This window comes from Aspergillus vadensis (assembly GCF_003184925.1).
Source record: "Aspergillus vadensis CBS 113365 unplaced genomic scaffold BO88scaffold_8, whole genome shotgun sequence".
NCBI lineage: Eukaryota > Fungi > Ascomycota > Eurotiomycetes > Eurotiales > Aspergillaceae > Aspergillus > Aspergillus vadensis.
The window spans coordinates 195642-212586 of NW_020292046.1; the positions used below are offsets into that span (position 1 = coordinate 195642).

At 51.7% G+C, this 16945-nt stretch overlaps 5 protein-coding genes across 5 annotated transcripts; 2 read left to right on the forward strand and 3 right to left on the reverse strand.

Moving 5' to 3' along the window:
• The first annotated feature begins 409 nt into the window (after positions 1 to 409).
• Positions 410 to 3405, forward strand: BO88DRAFT_403843 (coronin). The gene is made up of 9 exons (XM_025706462.1): positions 410 to 761; positions 815 to 843; positions 903 to 962; positions 1028 to 1170; positions 1225 to 1273; positions 1346 to 1449; positions 1515 to 1976; positions 2026 to 2734; positions 2787 to 3405. The coding sequence occupies exons 1-9, from the start codon at positions 728 to 730 to the stop codon at positions 2982 to 2984; spliced, it is 1788 nt and encodes a 595-aa protein (XP_025564016.1). The 5' UTR covers positions 410 to 727; the 3' UTR covers positions 2985 to 3405.
• A 636-nt stretch (positions 3406 to 4041) lies between these two features.
• Positions 4042 to 7296, reverse strand: BO88DRAFT_337765 (uncharacterized protein; the record flags this gene model as incomplete). The annotated part of the gene is made up of 6 exons (XM_025702954.1): positions 4042 to 4765; positions 5189 to 6212; positions 6280 to 6559; positions 6613 to 7001; positions 7065 to 7174; positions 7253 to 7296. 6 exons carry the CDS (start codon positions 7294 to 7296, stop codon positions 4042 to 4044), a joined length of 2571 nt encoding a protein of 856 aa, XP_025564017.1.
• A 2244-nt stretch (positions 7297 to 9540) lies between these two features.
• On the forward strand, positions 9541 to 10877 carry nctA (negative cofactor 2 transcription regulator complex subunit BUR6). Its single transcript, XM_025702263.1, has 2 exons — positions 9541 to 10374; positions 10460 to 10877. Exons 1-2 carry the CDS (start codon positions 9765 to 9767, stop codon positions 10720 to 10722), a joined length of 873 nt encoding a protein of 290 aa, XP_025564018.1. The 5' UTR covers positions 9541 to 9764; the 3' UTR covers positions 10723 to 10877.
• Positions 10878 to 12265: 1388 nt separating this feature from the next.
• BO88DRAFT_403849 (uncharacterized protein) lies at positions 12266 to 15228 on the reverse strand. The gene is made up of 5 exons (XM_025706463.1): positions 15150 to 15228; positions 14989 to 15096; positions 14238 to 14923; positions 13952 to 14173; positions 12266 to 13896 (listed from the first exon to the last, which is right to left on the reverse strand). Exons 1-5 carry the CDS (start codon positions 15156 to 15158, stop codon positions 12372 to 12374), a joined length of 2550 nt encoding a protein of 849 aa, XP_025564019.1. The 5' UTR covers positions 15159 to 15228; the 3' UTR covers positions 12266 to 12371.
• A 152-nt stretch (positions 15229 to 15380) lies between these two features.
• On the reverse strand, positions 15381 to 16760 carry BO88DRAFT_487007 (uncharacterized protein). Its single transcript, XM_025712511.1, has 5 exons — positions 16561 to 16760; positions 16370 to 16506; positions 16057 to 16311; positions 15829 to 16005; positions 15381 to 15740 (listed from the first exon to the last, which is right to left on the reverse strand). The coding sequence occupies exons 1-5, from the start codon at positions 16629 to 16631 to the stop codon at positions 15526 to 15528; spliced, it is 855 nt and encodes a 284-aa protein (XP_025564020.1). The 5' UTR covers positions 16632 to 16760; the 3' UTR covers positions 15381 to 15525.
• Positions 16761 to 16945: the final 185 nt, after the last annotated feature.

A 16945-nucleotide genomic window follows, 5' to 3' on the forward strand; every position in this document is an offset into this window, starting at 1 on the left:
AATGGAAAGAAAAGCGCGTGTTATTAGATCAAAGAAGCAAAGACAATCAAATCCAGATCAGGCTGCTACCTGTTAGGGGCAGGACTGCATCGCAAGTCGGGACGTCAGCGGGTCGTTCGGTGCAGGTCGAGGCAGCGCAGGTGAGTTAGTTTATCACGACGGTTCGATTGCCGGCCAGCTTTGGTGGGCGTTTCTGGAGTGACGGCGGGCGGTAAACAAACTTGGCTGACTCAGCCGGGCCCGGCGGGGTGCGCCATTACCCCATCGGGCTAGACGTAATGTCGGTCATGAATACAACAATACCGTTCTTGATTTGCTTGGTTTGTGACGAACTTGCGCTGATTGTTTATGAGTAGAGTATCACTGGAGTAGACCGGGTTGTTTTTTTTTTACTTTTTTACAATTGTGACATTGCGCTTGCAGCATCCTCATTATCACTTCTGGCGCTCTATATTTTGCCAGTATTTCTTATCTTCCACTCCTCCTGCTGAGCCACACTTGTTCATCTCTGGCCCGCACGCGGGTGTGTCCACTTCCCACTTCCACTTCTCTCTCCCTGACTGGCTCCGTAACGGCGGCTGCTTTCAGACCGACAAGCTTTCCCCGTCCCCCCCCCATTCAAGGTCATTGAGACCCTTTTATCTCTCCCAATTGCCTCCATTTCTTTCATTGTTATTTGTTTTTGTGCCATTTCTTTCCCCCTGTGACCCTCTCAACTACCAGCATCATGTCTGGTCGATTCGTGCGTTCCTCGAAATACCGTGAGCTCCCTCTTCCCCTCCCCACAGGCTGCCCGCAATCTGACAGGTAGTAGGACACGTCTTCGGACGGCCGACGAGAAAGGTGCGCTACGAGCCCCTTGGACCCTTCACAGACTCGACATAATCTCACAGTCGTCGCAGGAGCAATGCTATGATAACCTTCGCGTTTCCAAGAACGCCTGGGATACCAACCTCGTCAAGGTTCGTCCGTTGTTGCCGCCGCCCCTAATCCACCACCTACCAGGTCCGTCTGACGCTTCAACTAGGCCAACCCCAAATACCTCTCCGTGAACTGGGAAGCTGGCGGTGGAGGTGCATTTGCTGTCATTCCTCTGGAGGAGCGCGGGAAGCTGCCCGAGAGGATACCTCTTTTCCGGGGTCACACTGCCGTGGTCCTCGATACCGACTGGTGAGCAGTGGCTGTTGTGAACACTCTATCGTAGCACACGACCAACAGAACTAGGAACCCTTTCAACGATGACCTAATTGCATCTGGATCTGATGACGGAAAGGTATGAGCCATCATAAAATTCCCACGCCACCGCAGCAGCTTTGTTCACTGGTACTGATTGGTTGCATGATAGGTCTTCCTCTGGCGTGTGCCGGAGAACTTCACCCTGCGCCCTGATCTTGACCCCGATGAGATCCAAGATGTGGCACCTGTTGGCAAGCTTTCCGGTCACCCGAAGTGAGTGAAACCGTCATATTACTCGAATGCTTGTGCTTTGCGAACACAGTCTAACGTCCCCTCAGAAAGATAGGTCACGTTCTTTTCAACCCCGCCGCTGAAAACATCCTGGCAACGGCCTCCGGCGATTACACGGTCAAGATCTGGGATATCGAAGCAGGCGCCCCGAAGCTGACCCTGAACCTGGGCGACATTGTGCAATCACAGTCGTGGAGCGCCAACGGCTCCCTTCTGGTTACGACCTCGCGAGACAAGAAGCTGCGCATCTGGGATGTGCGTCAGGAACGCCCCGCGCATGAGACACAAGGACACTCTGGTGCCAAGAACAGTCGTTCAGTCTGGCTTGGTGAGCACGACAGGATCGCAACCACCGGTTTCTCGAAGATGAGTGACCGCCAGCTGGCTCTGTGGGATATCCGCGCTCCCCGGGAGCCCATCAACGGATTCAAGACCCTTGACTCGATCTCCGGTGTATGCATGCCTTTCTGGGACGAGGGCACTCAGTGTCTGTACCTTGCTGGAAGAGGGTAAGTCTATAGAAATAACCGGGTATTGACCGTGGCTGACATTTTCTAGTGACGGTAACATCCGCTACTTCGAACTCGAGAACGACAAGTTCGAATACCTTGCCGAATACAAGTCCGCCGATCCCCAGCGTGGTATCGCTTTCATGCCCAAGCGTGGAGTCAACACTCACGACAACGAAGTCGCTCGTGCCTTCAAGACCGTTAACGATGGCTACATTGAACCTATTTCTTTCATCGTGCCCCGCCGTGCGGAGACTTTCCAGGACGATATCTACCCCCCTACAACTGGTCTGAAGCCTGCTATGGGCCCCTCTGAGTGGCTTGCGGGCAAGGAGGCCATCCCGCCTAAGATTTCTATGGCCAACCTTTACGAGGGTGAGGGTCTGAAGGAGGTCACCGGAGTGCAGGACGCCCCCACTTCCACCATGGGCGCCTCTGAACCCGAGGCGGCACCGGCTCCCAAGGCCGCCGAGCCCAGTCCCGTGAAGAAGGCACCCGAACCCGCCCCCGAGCCGACCCCGGTGGCCAAGCCCGCCCCGTCCATGAAGGAGCAGGGTGCCTCAATGGCCGCCATGGTCTCCAAGTTTGCCGACGATGAGGAGGCCGAGACCGTGGAGGAAGATTCGAGCTTTGAGGAGGTGCAGAAGCCCGTGGAGCGCCCTGCACGCTCTCCCGAAGCCTCATCTCCTTCCATCAAGGCCAGCCCATGGCACCAGAAGGAAGAGGAGGTCAAGACCCAGGCAGCAAGCCCTGCTAAGGTACGCAATCCCTATCCCCTAGCGACATCCTTCCCCAACTAACAACCTGCAGTCTTCCCCCGTCATCACCCCCGTCGCTGCGCCCGCCGACATCTCCACTGGCGCTGCCGTCGCAGCAGACGCGGTCCAGCGCGAGATTGGAGCGATCAAGGACCTGATCGCCGAACAGACAAAGACGATCGCCTCCCAAGCGCAGCAGATGCAGAGCCTGACTGCAGAGATCGAGTCCCTCAAGGCTAAGCTGGGCTAAGCCTTTTGATATTTTGATTCCAGAACTTTGGATCCTTTAATGTACTGTATTGAATTTCCTAAGTCGTTTGTGTTGTGCTGTCTACCATTATTATCCTTAACAACACACCCTAACACCCTATTATCGCTCCAAAAGCCCTGTCCCTCTTTCTGCCCTTCTATGTCCATAGCCCGTCATCGTTGTGTGTTATTATATTCTTGATGACCTGCAGCATGATCGCAATGTCAATGTCAATACGAATACCAGTGTCTCTCTCTCTCTTTTCTATGATGATTATGTTGTTGTCGATTCAGCGGTGGCAAGATTACTCGAGATTGAGGCGAAATTGGATAGATTGGAGATTTTCTAAAGACAGGTTGGTTAGTGTGGGTAGTTACTTAGTAGTTGTAGACAAGAAATATACCACCACGGTCTGTCCGCTTCATCAGTATTTTGTTACAGCCTACTTACTACTAGTAGAATTACTGTCTCATAGAGAAAATAAAAGATCAAGTTAAAGGTTTAAATATCTCACATTCTCCACCCAGGCCTTTCACTTCAGCAACAAACTAGGAGTAAGGTAGTAAATAAAAATAGTATGTGAATCTTATCTACAACGCCATCCATATGAAAAATAGCTGCAAGCTGGGGGCGCCTGCAAGCACCATCTCTCTCAAATATACTAGATAGTAATATGAAATCAATCCACCGGCAACGACCACGAATGCACGCCATGCAATTTCTGGGACCTTTTTTCTTTCTGTTCCCTCTTGGTTGAGAATTTGTGACATGAGAATGTAAGAAGTGTTGGATGATGAGCGCTTGATTAAAAAATGGAGAGTAATTTTTCTTGGTGTTAGATTAGGAGGATATCCCGTAAGGATTCTCTTTTCTATGCTCTTTGGGTGATAGAGGTAGTGAGGATATGGGTACTAGTATGGAAGTACCTTGGAGTGAGTGAGTCAGTGGGGTTAAGGGGGGCGGGATATAGAGGTGTTGTGTTGTGCATGTGTGAGTAGTAGAAGGAAGGTGAATTGAACGGTCGTGGGGGAAAATATGAGGAGAAGTAGGAGAGCGATTACTTCCATCGACCTGCTTCACGCTCCTTCTCGACGCGCGCAGCTCGAGCGTCATCATTTTCTTCGTCCTCGTACTTGTAACTAAAGCGACGACCACCTGCCATGGCGCGGCTGTCTCGCTTGCGAGAAGACTTTCCAGCATCACGGTCTGCATGCATGGCCTCACGACGTTGCTGTTCCTTCAGCATGCGCTCGCGGTTTCTGGCCTCTCGTTCCAGAGTATGGGGGTCTTTCTCTGGCTCTGCTGCAGCAGCAGCTGTAGCTGAAGGTTTGTCCTCATCACGGTCCCGTCTGGCGCGGCGGGACTGGCGGGAGGAGTATTCGCTGTTGACGGGGGATTCAGAGCGGTCGCGGCGAGAGCGTTTACGGTCTCTGTCACGCTCCCTGTCGCGTTCTCGATGGCGGTCCCGATCACGATCACGATCGCGGTCGCGCTCTCTCTCCCTATCTCTGTCGCGGTCGCGATCTCTTTCGCGCTCTCGATAACGATCGCGATCCCGATCCCGATCCCGACGGCGGGAGTCTCTATCTCGGACTCGATCTCGATCTCGATCTCGATCTCTATCGCGGTCCTCGTCGCGACGGCTTGAGCGGTCCTTACCAGACCGGTAACTGCGGTCTACCGCATCACTGGGCTTGTTTCTGGAATCCTTGTCTTCGACCTTGGAAGAGAGATGATCGGGTCCGGCGGCGTCGCCGTTGCGACTTGGGCTGCGGCTCCAGCTACGGTGACGATGCGAACGATGCGACCGGCGACCGCTGCGTCTATCCCGCTCTCTGTCACGACGATGAGTGGACCTTCTGGATTCTAGAGACGGGGAGCGGATACGAGGGCCATCTTCTGCAGTGGATGGCTCTTCGTACTTGTCCTCCCGACGAGGCCTCCTTGGCCGTTCTCGTCTACGCTCGGATTCTTCTGTACCACGGTTGACACTCGGAGAACGTTCACGATACCGGCGACGACTATCGGCACGAGATGGAGGAGATCGGGACCTGGATCTTGATGCCGATCTAGCTCTCGACTTCGATCTTGGAACGGACTGTGGGCGCTGGTCCTCTTGTCCGGGGGTTGGGGTTACACTGAGAAAGAGAACATCAGTATTGGTCGGGCTTGCAATGGGTTTGTATGTGGAACATTATTCTTACCTTTGTGAGGCTTCAGGCCTCATGGGAGTCGCCGAGGAACGTCCATGGAAGTTCCGCTGCCGGAGAATGCTGGTGTTGGGAAGGCCTTCTCGCATGGCTCGGGGAGCTGCGGGTGCACCTTCAACACCCTGTCCACGAGGCTCGGGGTACATATTAGAGCCTGTCATAAATGGAGGACCGTTAAAGCCACCAGGACGTGCGCCTGGGAAGGGACCGCGCATATAGCCACCTCTGCCAAAGCCAGGTCCCATAGGGCCAGTCATGCCCATAGGGCCACCCGACATGCCTTGTGCGGCGTGGACTTGGTCTAGACTATCAATTGTCGGTATCCCACGCAGCTGATTCTCCTCCTGGCCTGGAAGTTCTTGTGTGGAGTCTCTATTAATGTTGGGATCAGATTCCCCATTCTCACCCATGTTTTCGGCAGCAGCGGCAGCATCTCCCGCCGAAGCATCTTGAGCAGAAGTCACATCGCCACTTAGGGCATTCTCGCCGGCACCTTCCTTATTGGCTTCAGTACTGACCTCCCCGGACATGTCCCCAGATACGCCATCCTGACCATCACTAAGGGGATTATGGTTTGGGAAGTCTGGATAGTTAGCATTAGCAGGATGATTGGCTTGCATATGCCCTCCAAAACCACCGCGACCGCCGGCAAATCCTCCGCGGCCACGGCCACGGAACGCGCCTCTGCCATGACCGGCATAAGAGCCATTTGGATAATCTTGGCTAGGAAACTGCTGCGGCTGCATTTGAGCATGAACTCCGTTGGGTTGAGACATATTATAACCGCCAAATCCAGAGGGGCCCCCAAACTGCGGACCCATACCATTTGCGAAAGCATTTGGATTGAATTTATCTTGGCCTCCATTCCACATATTGTTCTGTGAGCCGTCCCATCCCCCATACATCCCCTGACCCGCGTCGAAACTCATTCCCATGTTCATGCCATTCATGTTCATCCCGTAGCCTCCAAACATACCCTGATTCGCGGCCATCGGGTCCATCGCCATGCCAGGCATTCCTAGCGCGCACGTTAGTTCATCAATCCAATGTCGCCTCGGGGCAGGTGATGACGAGCGGAAACTCACCCATAGCGTTAGGGAAATTGAACATTCCATTGTTCATGAATTGGGCCATAGGGTTGAAACCACCGTTGTTGTTCCAAGCCATATTAGGGAACATCCCGGCACCCATGCCAAAGCCCATACCATTGGGGAGCATGGTCCCCGCGGGACCTTGGGACGCTTCGTCATCGTTGACTTGGTCGGTCTTGGCTTCATCGGCTTCGTTGCCTTCACCAGATCCGTCGTGCTCCGCATCCCCAGCGTCGTTCTGCGTGTCAGCAGGAACACTTGTAGGCTGGTCATCCTGCGCGAGTGGAAGATTAGCCTAGAGTAGGCGATTAATGTTGGGTGACATACTTGGGCCTGCGCCTCTGTAGGTGCTTCGTCGCCCACACCTGGTGTGTTCTGCACATTTAGGTCTCCGGCATCCGCGGGGTTGGCTGTTTCTACCGGCGGAGCATCGACAGATTCACTAGGTGCAGGGATTTCTTCAGAGGCTGGAACTTCGGCGGCGCTCGGCACCGCAGGTGTCTCCAGTTGAGCAGGAGTGCCGTCCGCGGTTGTTGCACCATTGGTGGTTGCGGGCGTCGCAGGGGTTGCTGACTGTCGCTCCTTCTCACGCTTCTTCTCTTCTGTACGCAGAAAGGCCTTCAATGTGGTGCGGAGCGCTTTGTTCGGCTTGCATAGATCGGGCGAGATGGGAGTATGCGCGCATACGGGGCAAGTCTCGGGGAGAGAAGCCTGGCCTGTCGGAACATTGGTTAGAATGGAACGGTAGTATAACACGGTGTCGTCAACGGGATGCGTACAATGTTCGCAGATCGCTTGATCGCAGCAGGGTAAGCGGAAGGCGTTCATGGCAAGCTTATTGCACATGGCGCATCGCAGCTTGAACGGGATCTCATCTTGGGTGAGAGAGCTGTGTATTGAAACGCGAATTAGTTCTCGGGTCAAAGCCATATATGACTGAAGAGCGCAAGGCTGGACTATGACCTACCTGGCGATGTCCATCAAGCCCGAAGGCTGATCTGCGACAGCCATCGGGGATGACGAGGCTAGACCGGAGGGAAAGGTAAGTCCAGAAGAAAGGTGTCAATGTGCAGAAAAGGGAATAGTAGGGCAGCCACACTGGCAAAGACAAAGAACGCGATCTAATTCGCCATCAATAGGAGGTGGCAGCCATTCCTGCTGGCGTCGCTCGGAAATGCAAGTCCGTGAATTGGCAATCGGAGTGAATGTCGCGATGGACAATCTGTGCCTGTTTGACCAAATTTGGAGGCCGGAGGCGGGCCGGAGCGGAACAACCGCCTGTCCGAGGCTTTCCGGCGCATCGCCCCGCCCTTCTGCTTCTCTTCTCCAGCGCCTGCGTTCGGTTGTTTCCTGACTGGAAGGTGACATCGATCATCTGGTTTGCTGCGTGGTTGTCCGTTCCGTTACGCTGAAGTTGTTGGTGGATGCTGCTGGCGCTTAAGAAGGATTGGGGATGTGGATGAGACCCTCTCTACGGAACAACGTCCTAACCATACCAACTACGGAAGTCAGCCTCACCATCGTCCAGAACGTGCGGTTTCAAATGATACTTTGTCATTTGCAGACCACTAAATAACTAAGGTTTGGGACCAGTCATAGGGATATTCAAGGCGGTACGGCACACCGCCAACTGCGGCGACTGGGCCCCTGGTTGTCACCCATCATTCATCCCTGCTGCGCGCCACGAACTCAAGGCAGACGAGTTACCTTGCGACTACATTGTAGGATAGGATTCCAGATTCCAACCTGGGTTACGGAAGGGTCAGCGCTATACCGACTCTGGGAAAGAATGCATTCTTTGGCCCTATCTCTAAATTACCTACTAGGTAACTGTCAGAGAGGCAGATCTGCCTCTCATCTCCGACGGGCAAATCAAATGGACGCAAAGTACCGCCGAAGGGGAACCAGCGACGCGCTTTCAGATTAGATCAAGTTATTTACTCCCTCACCGAAGGGGTACTGCCATCAGATAGCAATAGCACAGAGAGATCCGACGGCGGCGATACCTTTGGTGGGTCTCTGCGCGCCAAATCGTCCTTCTCTCCCGATCTCTGGAGCTCTGTTTATCATCATCACGCGTCTTGGTGGGGGATATCAATCAGAGGGATAGATAATATGATGAAAAGGGAAAGGAACAAAGACATGGAACGGGAACACAAGATAGGTGATGACATGACTATCAGAGACTGAGTCACTAGCTCCCGCATTAGAGAGCTACCATCTACAGGGTCAGGGGGACACCAACACCCCGACTGAGCAACAAATGATACATGGGAGAAGCAGTAGTATACGATCTGTGGCTTTGCATCATTGACGCAGACTCGACGGGTGGAATCACGCGCGGCAAAAGCCAAAAGCAGAGGGGGGCCAATCAGGGAACGAACCATTTAAACAGTGCCTCCGGGCGGGGTGGCGACGAGAGGAGTGGTTCGTTCGCAGCTGAGTTGACACCCCAAAACTTGAGCAGTGAGACTCATCCACGGCCTCACGATGAGGCAGCAGCGCGTCACAGAGTGATGGACATGAGAGTCGAGATGAAATGGGGGGAAGATGCCATATTCTGTGATCAATCAGTCAAACGGGCTTAGGGGAAATGGCGGATGATGCCGAGTCACTAAGAAACGAAGAGAAGGAAGATGGCGTAGTCATCGTAATGATGGAGGATGGTTAATTAAAGAGAGAAGGATTGGGGGGGATGTTGTAGAGGAAGGATGAGTGACTGGAAGGTACCACCCGTCAGGCTAGAGTCCAAGCAGTTTCCGTCCGACCCAGAAAAAGAAAAATGGGAAAAAAAAAAAAAAAAAAGAAAAATCGGAGAGGGAGCCTGAGGAACAGTATTTTTAGCGCGAGCAGTGGAACAGGCAGGCCAGGGTTAAAAGGGCCGCTGCTGCTGCTCCCCCGGAAGAAAGGGCGCCGGTCCTCTTCGTCTCCTCTTCGGATGCTGGGGCCACCCACGCCACGCCTTCCGTACACGCACTTTTTGCTCTCGACCAAAGAACTTATTCAAAAATTACACCAAATTCGTTCTTAAGAAGCTCGGACCACCCGCGCCGCGCGATCGGCACAAACAAGAAAAACATCCCCAAACAAATCGGTTTCACGACCACGAGTTATCTTCTTCATCGCGGAAAGTGTTTGTGGGATTGAAAATCGTCTACATTTTCTATCCCGGGCAGAAATTCCTCCAGATCCTGTATTCCAGTGGTGTGTTATGCCGGCCACGGTATCAGCCTGGTAGATTTAAATCCCTCCATTCCCCAATTTGTTGTTGTCACTCCAACTTTGGCGGCCAAGGTACGAAAAAGACGTTCCCCATATTTATTCCATACTAGGCCGTTTTCCTGTTAGGCGCGCACGCGCATCGCCCATAACGCCTGGATCTCTGCTTTAAGAAAAAAAGAAAAAGAAAAAGAAAAATATTATAAATTGAAAAAAGAAAAAAAAAGAAAAAAACAAGAAAAAAAAAAATCCCCACAGCAATGACAGACCAAGACCAATCCTATCGTCCACGATCCCCTGATTTTTCCACCTTCCAGTCAGTTCCCCTCTCACCTACCTTCAACAACCACAACCTCAACCACAACACGCACTATCAACTTCCTCACCACTCCCCCGTTTACCAATTCGGGAATCCTTTCGCCCATCGCGCTTCCTACGACGCCTCACCTTTCTTCACCCCGCAATATCAAGCACCACCTCTACCACAACAACCATCGCTTCCTCACCACCCGGTCCCGCAGACCAGGGTTCCCCAGCAATCCTCCTCATACTTCCCTCCCGATCCGGACATGGCTCGTCGCTCGTCGCGTATCGCCCAAGCGGCCGAGGTCGCGCCTCACCCGCCCGTCTCCAAGTACGTCGACCCTGTCGAAGAAGAAGAGGAATTTGTACCTTCACCTCCACCTCAACCGCAACCGGAACCACAAGAGGAGCCCGTCGCTGTAATTGAAGAGGAAGAGCTTCCGAAGCCCGCTCCTGTGCCCGTCAATGTGGAAGTGAAGACCAAGTTTCCTGTCGCGCGCATAAAGCGCATTATGCAAGCCGATGAAGATGTCGGTAAAGTCGCTCAAGTCACCCCCATCGCAGTGTGTAAGTTGCCACCCTCATCTCCGAAGTAATCATTGCCGCATGTTCAATTCAAAAAAGATCACCGCTAATAAAAGTTAAACTATAGCCAAAGCACTCGAACTTTTCATGATTTCACTCGTCACCAAAGCCGCCCGCGAAGCCAAAGACCGCAACTCGAAACGCGTCACAGCCTCGCATCTCAAACAAGCCGTGGTGAAAGACGAAGTGCTCGACTTCCTCGCTGACATCATCGCCAAGGTTCCTGATCAACCGGCCAGTCGCAAACACGACGACGATAACAGTGATCAGAATGAACAACAACCGAAACGGAAGCGCGGTGGACGTCGTCCGAAAGAAGAAAGTGATTAATTAATGTCCACTACGAGTCTTTTTCTCAATTCGCGCGTCTTATCTGAAACGAACTGGCTTGAATGTCAGCTGGCATGCATTATGTGGTTTGAGGGTCTTTCTATTTCCTTGCGCGATGGGCAGCCATTCGATTCGATTCGATATCGATATTGATGGTCCAACTTTTCTTTTTCTTTTTACTATTATCCTTTAGACTGGGTGGATAAGAGCGGGCGCATACTTGACTTGACTTACTATCATACTCTTGCTACTACTTCTGCTACCACCGTTTCTCTCTCTATCTATATATGGCGTTTGTGGTAACGGGGGCATGATCAGGTTGGTTGGATGGTTGGTTGGGCTTGCATCGCGTGATGTGAATACTACTATTTGCTTATTTTCTCGATTCTTTACCTTCTACCATCCCATTGGGTATCTGATTTCTCATTTCTCTAATTTCTTGCTTGCTTTCTTACTCGCTTGCTTGTTATTACTACGCGAGGGAGTGACAAGCAGTCTGTACTGTATTTGTATGTATCGATAATGACTAAAAGGGAGACTCCGGAAGGCAAGGGAGGAAGCAATTTACCTTGCTTGTGTCGCATGGATTTAGCTGCGCGTGTACCTATACTAGTATCTACTTCTTAGTATGCTCAGCCGAATGTATGATCTGCGCGTGACGAGACGCGTAAATACGAGCGATGAAGTAAACACCAAATGATCCGGCTTAGTTGAAGTGTAGCAGAATTAACTGTAAAGTAACCCTACTATTTTTCCATATGCATATATCAACACAGAACAATTCCAGGCATAACTGAGTGACATCCCTTCTTACTAATACTGGTACATCATAAGTATACAAGCCAACTGAAGTCACATGACACTCCACGCATAGGGATCGTCTATTTATCTCAGTCAGTCACGTGTCTACATGAAGGAACAGGTTCAATCTGACTGACTGTCATCTTTCTATAAGTAAGGACTCGAGTAGGAAGTAAGTAAGTAGTAGTAGTCTGATTGTGTAGTTATCGTGGTAGGTTGACCAAATGGGTGATAGCAACTGTAGCCAGTAATGACGTAGATAGTTGTGTCAATAAGTAGTATATATTTCGGTTCCATCTCCATACTATATGATATTACTGATAAGTAGTAGCTAGAAGTCACAAATCCAAGGATAAATTAGTGTTTATATGATTATTATTATTAGGTTATTGTATAGTATTAATTAAATCCATTGTATAGTAATATGATTAATCACTGATTTTATATCATTGTTCAGAACTGTCCATCACTATACAGCAACTGTACCGCTACGGGTGTTACTACTTACTAAGTACCCTGTCCAGAGAACTTTATGAGTGCTCCAAAGGGTGGTAAGAAGATCTTCTACACTGACTTCTAATTGGCAAGAATGTTCGTTACCTGTCATCATCAATGTCGACTGGTACTTACGACAGTAAGGTATAGGTACCTAAGCAGCTACTAGTAGCTACTACGTACCCTGTGATAACTACGTCAGTCTGTATTATTTTCAGACACGATATATTATCAGAAATAAAACAGGATATAATAATGTATATATTCCATCCATACAATCAATCAGTCACCCATAATCGCAGGTCCCGCCCACGACTTTACTAAACATCCCTATCAATACAAACAGTAATTGGCTATGCCTCAACCGTGGCAGTATCTACAGGACCATCTATTCCCGGGTATCCCGCTTCTCCAAACAATGTTCCCCGCGCCTGCACAACAGCCGACGTTTCCAACAAAAACTCGTAGAGAATGACTACGTTGGTCAAGACATGCCCCAGAGTCGCAGTGCGGGGTTCTTCGTCGACGACTGCAGTGTCGCCCGCGTCGTCGTTTGCTTCATCAGTTGCTTCCTCCGCAGTGGTATCGTTGTTGGCATCGTGAGGCGCATCGTCCACTGGGAATGGCTGTTCCAATCGCTGGCGGAGTTCTTCAGCGGCGGATCTGCGCGCCGTGGAGACATCGCGGGGCGGTCGGAAGGGGAGGTCGCGGGTGGGAGAGCCGATGGCGTCGCGACTGGGAGAGGAGGTGGCGGTGCTGGAGAACTCGAGGGGTCGACTAGACCGGCCGCGAGGGGACCCATAGTCCGAGTCGAGGTTGGATGTTGGGTGTCGGGAGGAGGAGCGGGTAGGAGGTGCGGAATTGCGCTGAGAACGCCCAGACGCTTTGGCGGGCTCGTCGTCCTGGTGAAGGAGATCGCGACGCGCGGCGACGAGGATGTCAAAGTCCGGCATGTCCTTGCGCCATTTCTGGATCTTCTGCACGAGCTTCTGAAGTACCGAAGTGAGGGCTGGAGTGTCGGTGTGGGACCAGGAGGGCTCTTCGTAGGCTCGCTGGATCTGTTCAATAAGGGTCGTCGAAGGGGTTTCGTCTGAAGATTCGTTCGTTGATGTGCTATAGATGTACTTGGAAGGGTCCACGAGAAGCCAGCCGTCAAGAGCAATCAAGTGCGAAGAGGCGATGCTCCCGAGGACTTCGGTCAATGCCAAATTCACGATAACACTGTTCGTGAAGAAGTTCTCCAGGCAATTGAGCAGCTCGCGCACAATGGGGTCATCGTGTCGTAGCTCGAGTGGCAGGCTTTCTTCCGGGTAATCCTCCGCCGGGGGGATGCACAGCCGGGCCTCGAGAATTGCCATCCCGTCCTTAAGGTAGTTGTCATAAGATTCATTCAACGTAGGGTCATCAACGGCAGATGTGGCCATGTTCATAAGCTGTTCCAGCTCGACGTTCAACGCCCCGACAGTCCGTTGTTTGGCATGCTGGCCAGGAACGGTGCGTATTAATGATCGTGCAAAGGTATGGTGCCGTTGCAGGACGGTGCTCATTACCCGCAATGTCGCCAGAACAGTCTGTCTATTTGTCGACTGAAGTCCAAGGAGGGCAAGATCTCTCAAGTTGAAGAGCGACGGCGAGGGCCGCGCAGCTTCTTCGGAGAAAGCGGCCAAGACATCTAGCGACTTGCGTCGGCTGGCAGACATACCTATGTTCTTTCCGACTGCCGCAGGCTCTGAGTCAGAGGGAGACGCAAGCAGGAAATGAAGAATCCGGTGGACCAAGTCCTCCTGATGTACAGACTCGAGAATGCGATACAGGTAGGTAAGCACAGCAGCCGTTGAACCCCCTTGCACATCGGAAGACTCAAGTAAAGACGGGTACCTGCATGCGTTATAGTGAGCAAGCAGCATTCCAGCAGCCATACAACCGAACTTACAAGAGTTGTTCCAGGAAGAGAATCTGGAAATGATCCAACAAAGTCCCGTTGACCTCCGCCGACTTGCAATGATCAATAGTATCCTGCCAGAACAACAGATACGACATGAACGAATCCATCGACATGCCCAGCACCGGTGGAAGAGCTGTGTCTTGCTGCGCGTGATCGGACAGCGCAATGATATGCGGGATATTCTCGTCCGTATTCTCCGGGAAGGTCAAGCTTTCGCAACAGATATCAGCCACTAGTCCTTATCCTCACCACGAAGAACCAAAATAGAACTCACCTGCCCAATTGACTATACAGCGCACCCAATCCAGTAGCCATGAGTGTAGCAAGGTCACTCTCAATCAACCACCTCTCAAGGTTCTTCGACCTGGAAGCTGTCTCGATCAAATAAAGCAACCCCGTACGAGCAAAATCACCTGCCCTACCAGCATGATGCACATACTCCACGAGTAGGTAGAACAACGGAAAATCATCCTTCCTCATTGCACCCGCAAATTCAGCCCCAGTGTTATTACCATTGCCCTGTTCGCGGTCCTGTTCATCAGACCGTGGGGCGAACCACGCAGGAAGAATATTCGGCTGTAGACGAATATTGTTAGCCACGCCGAACAGTAGCTCGACGAGTCGTCCCTCAACATCCTCCGAGTGTTTATCCGCACGTCGCACTAAATCCACCAGTGCGCGGGCAAACAGTCGATTATCGACAATACCATCGACCTCGGAATCGATGAGGGTGTTGAAGAACACGGTCGCGGATCGGAGCATGCCATCGTCGTAGGAAGACAAGGCGAGCTTAGTGACCGTGACGAAGATCTGCGAAGAGGAGGCATATGCGAGGCATGGATGCGGAGCTGGGCCGCGGGATTCGTCGCTCAGCACGGAGATGAGGCGATCAATGCAATTACGCGCGTGAACGGTTGCGGATTGCTCGCCGGTGGAGGAGTTATTGGAGCGCCATATTTGCTAGGCTTGATGAGCGGGAAAGATCATGAGGGGATTACTAGGATGAGCAAGAAAGGCCAACACACCTGAAGGGTATTGCATGTCCGCTTGAAGGACGCCAATCGCTCCGTGGGAGTGGACGCCCGGAAGCCTTTAGTAGACAGCGAGCGGGAGCCCCCGATGAGACGAGACCACTGGAGGAATTAGCTGGGGGACGGCGGTAAGGGAGTGACGGGGGGAGTCGTACAAAGTCCATTGTTCTGTAGGAACAGCATATTACTCCGGAACTGGAGCCGACCCAAGTGGAGTGGAGAGTCCGCGGGGAGGTCGAAGCTGAAGATTAATCTCAAGGCCGGCGATGCAATTGCTCGCCCGCGCAAAAAGGGGTTAGTGCCGCCTGCCAAATCAGGCCTAGTTGTGATGCCTTATCAGTTTACCCCTTTTGGGTTAGATTCCTGGGACACTACTACTTAGGTACCTCCATAACATTTCCTATTCTAGAAGCAACTATAACTACAACAACAATCATGAACCACTATCACAACCCATTCAATCATGAGCACTAACCACAGTCACATCCAACACTCAACCGGTATCCAGATCCTTAATACAGATGTCTATACTCAATACCCCTCGTTGGCTAGTGGCACCCTTCCTGCCCCATTTCCCACCGCCAATCCCTCGATATACTTCGTCAGAGTATCATCCAAAACACCCCCAACGAGATACTTGGACAGAACGTGGCCGGCCAGTTGACCATGTGAAATAAACCCACATCTAACCACATCCTCTAAGAGCTCAGTGGTCGTGTGTTCTTTTATGGCCCGCTTAATGCGTCCTGTTCAAACTCGTCACAAGGCATAGTCAGCATTTATAAACGGAGCAGATGGATATGTGCGAAAACCAAAAGATCAAGGCCCACATACGCCTCAGTGCCCGATGGTAGGGCTTGTTGATCTCGATGACCCATTCCTGAATGGAGGAGACTGGATATCGGTTCTTGAGACCCACTTCGTAGCCCAAGCTGCGTACTTTGTACAATGTCGTGTTTTCAAACTCTAGACGGTCCAGACGTTTTTTATCCTCCGTGGATTGGTTTGTGGCTGAGCTCAGTTAGACCAGACTTGCTCTCGTGCGGATGTGAAACACTCAACAGAACATGCCTTGTTTGCTCTCCAACGGAGAAGACGAGCCCGGCGTCTCGGGACCGAGTTCGACCACCTCAGACTTAATTTCTTTCACCTTGCCTTCCTGGCTTGGCAAACTTGACAAAGGAGTTTCTGGAGCAGCAGAACTATAGAGAGACTCTTTGCTAGCATTCTCGAAATGTCCCTCGACAATCTTCTCTCCAGCTTTCGCACGTGCTTCATCCCTTTGCTGAAGGAGGTTTTCAAGGTCGTATCGTTCCTCTATGAGCAAGTTAACGGCCACTAATCAGTTTCTATAGCAAGGTCCACCATGCCATACTGTAGACAATGACTCCCTTCTCGAAGCGTGCGTTGGCCGAGTAGGAGAAAAGGAAAAACACATCCACAAACCCAATGAGGCGGATCTTTCCTGGCCATTGTTCACCGTTGATTTTGATTTCCCATGGATGAATATCGCTAGTAAACTGGTTAGTTGAGCTACCCTGATGTCAAGCAGAAGGATCGACATACCAATCGCACTCCAGCGTTTTGTCCTTGACGGACTTGCCGAAGACGCCCAAAACTCGGTGATAGGAGGCCATGGTGAGCTGACAGTTTGGTGATATGGGGTTATTTAGGAAGGCGCGCAGAGATCATTGTTATTTGGTTTGCACTTCCCCCCTTTCCAGAAGGTGCTAACTACACAATCGATGCTTGGCCCGAAATTCGCCGTCAACCTCCAACTGGAGGGGCAACGGAATGGAGGTGGCAATCTTGCGGGTGAGGGTTGCAGAAGATAGAAGCTTTCCCGTGACATGTAGCAGCGAACTATTGGCTCTCAGACTGCCAACAACCGGCTGGATGCCGCTAGGAAGGGAATTGCGACACGAACATGCATACGATGGACGCGTAGTAC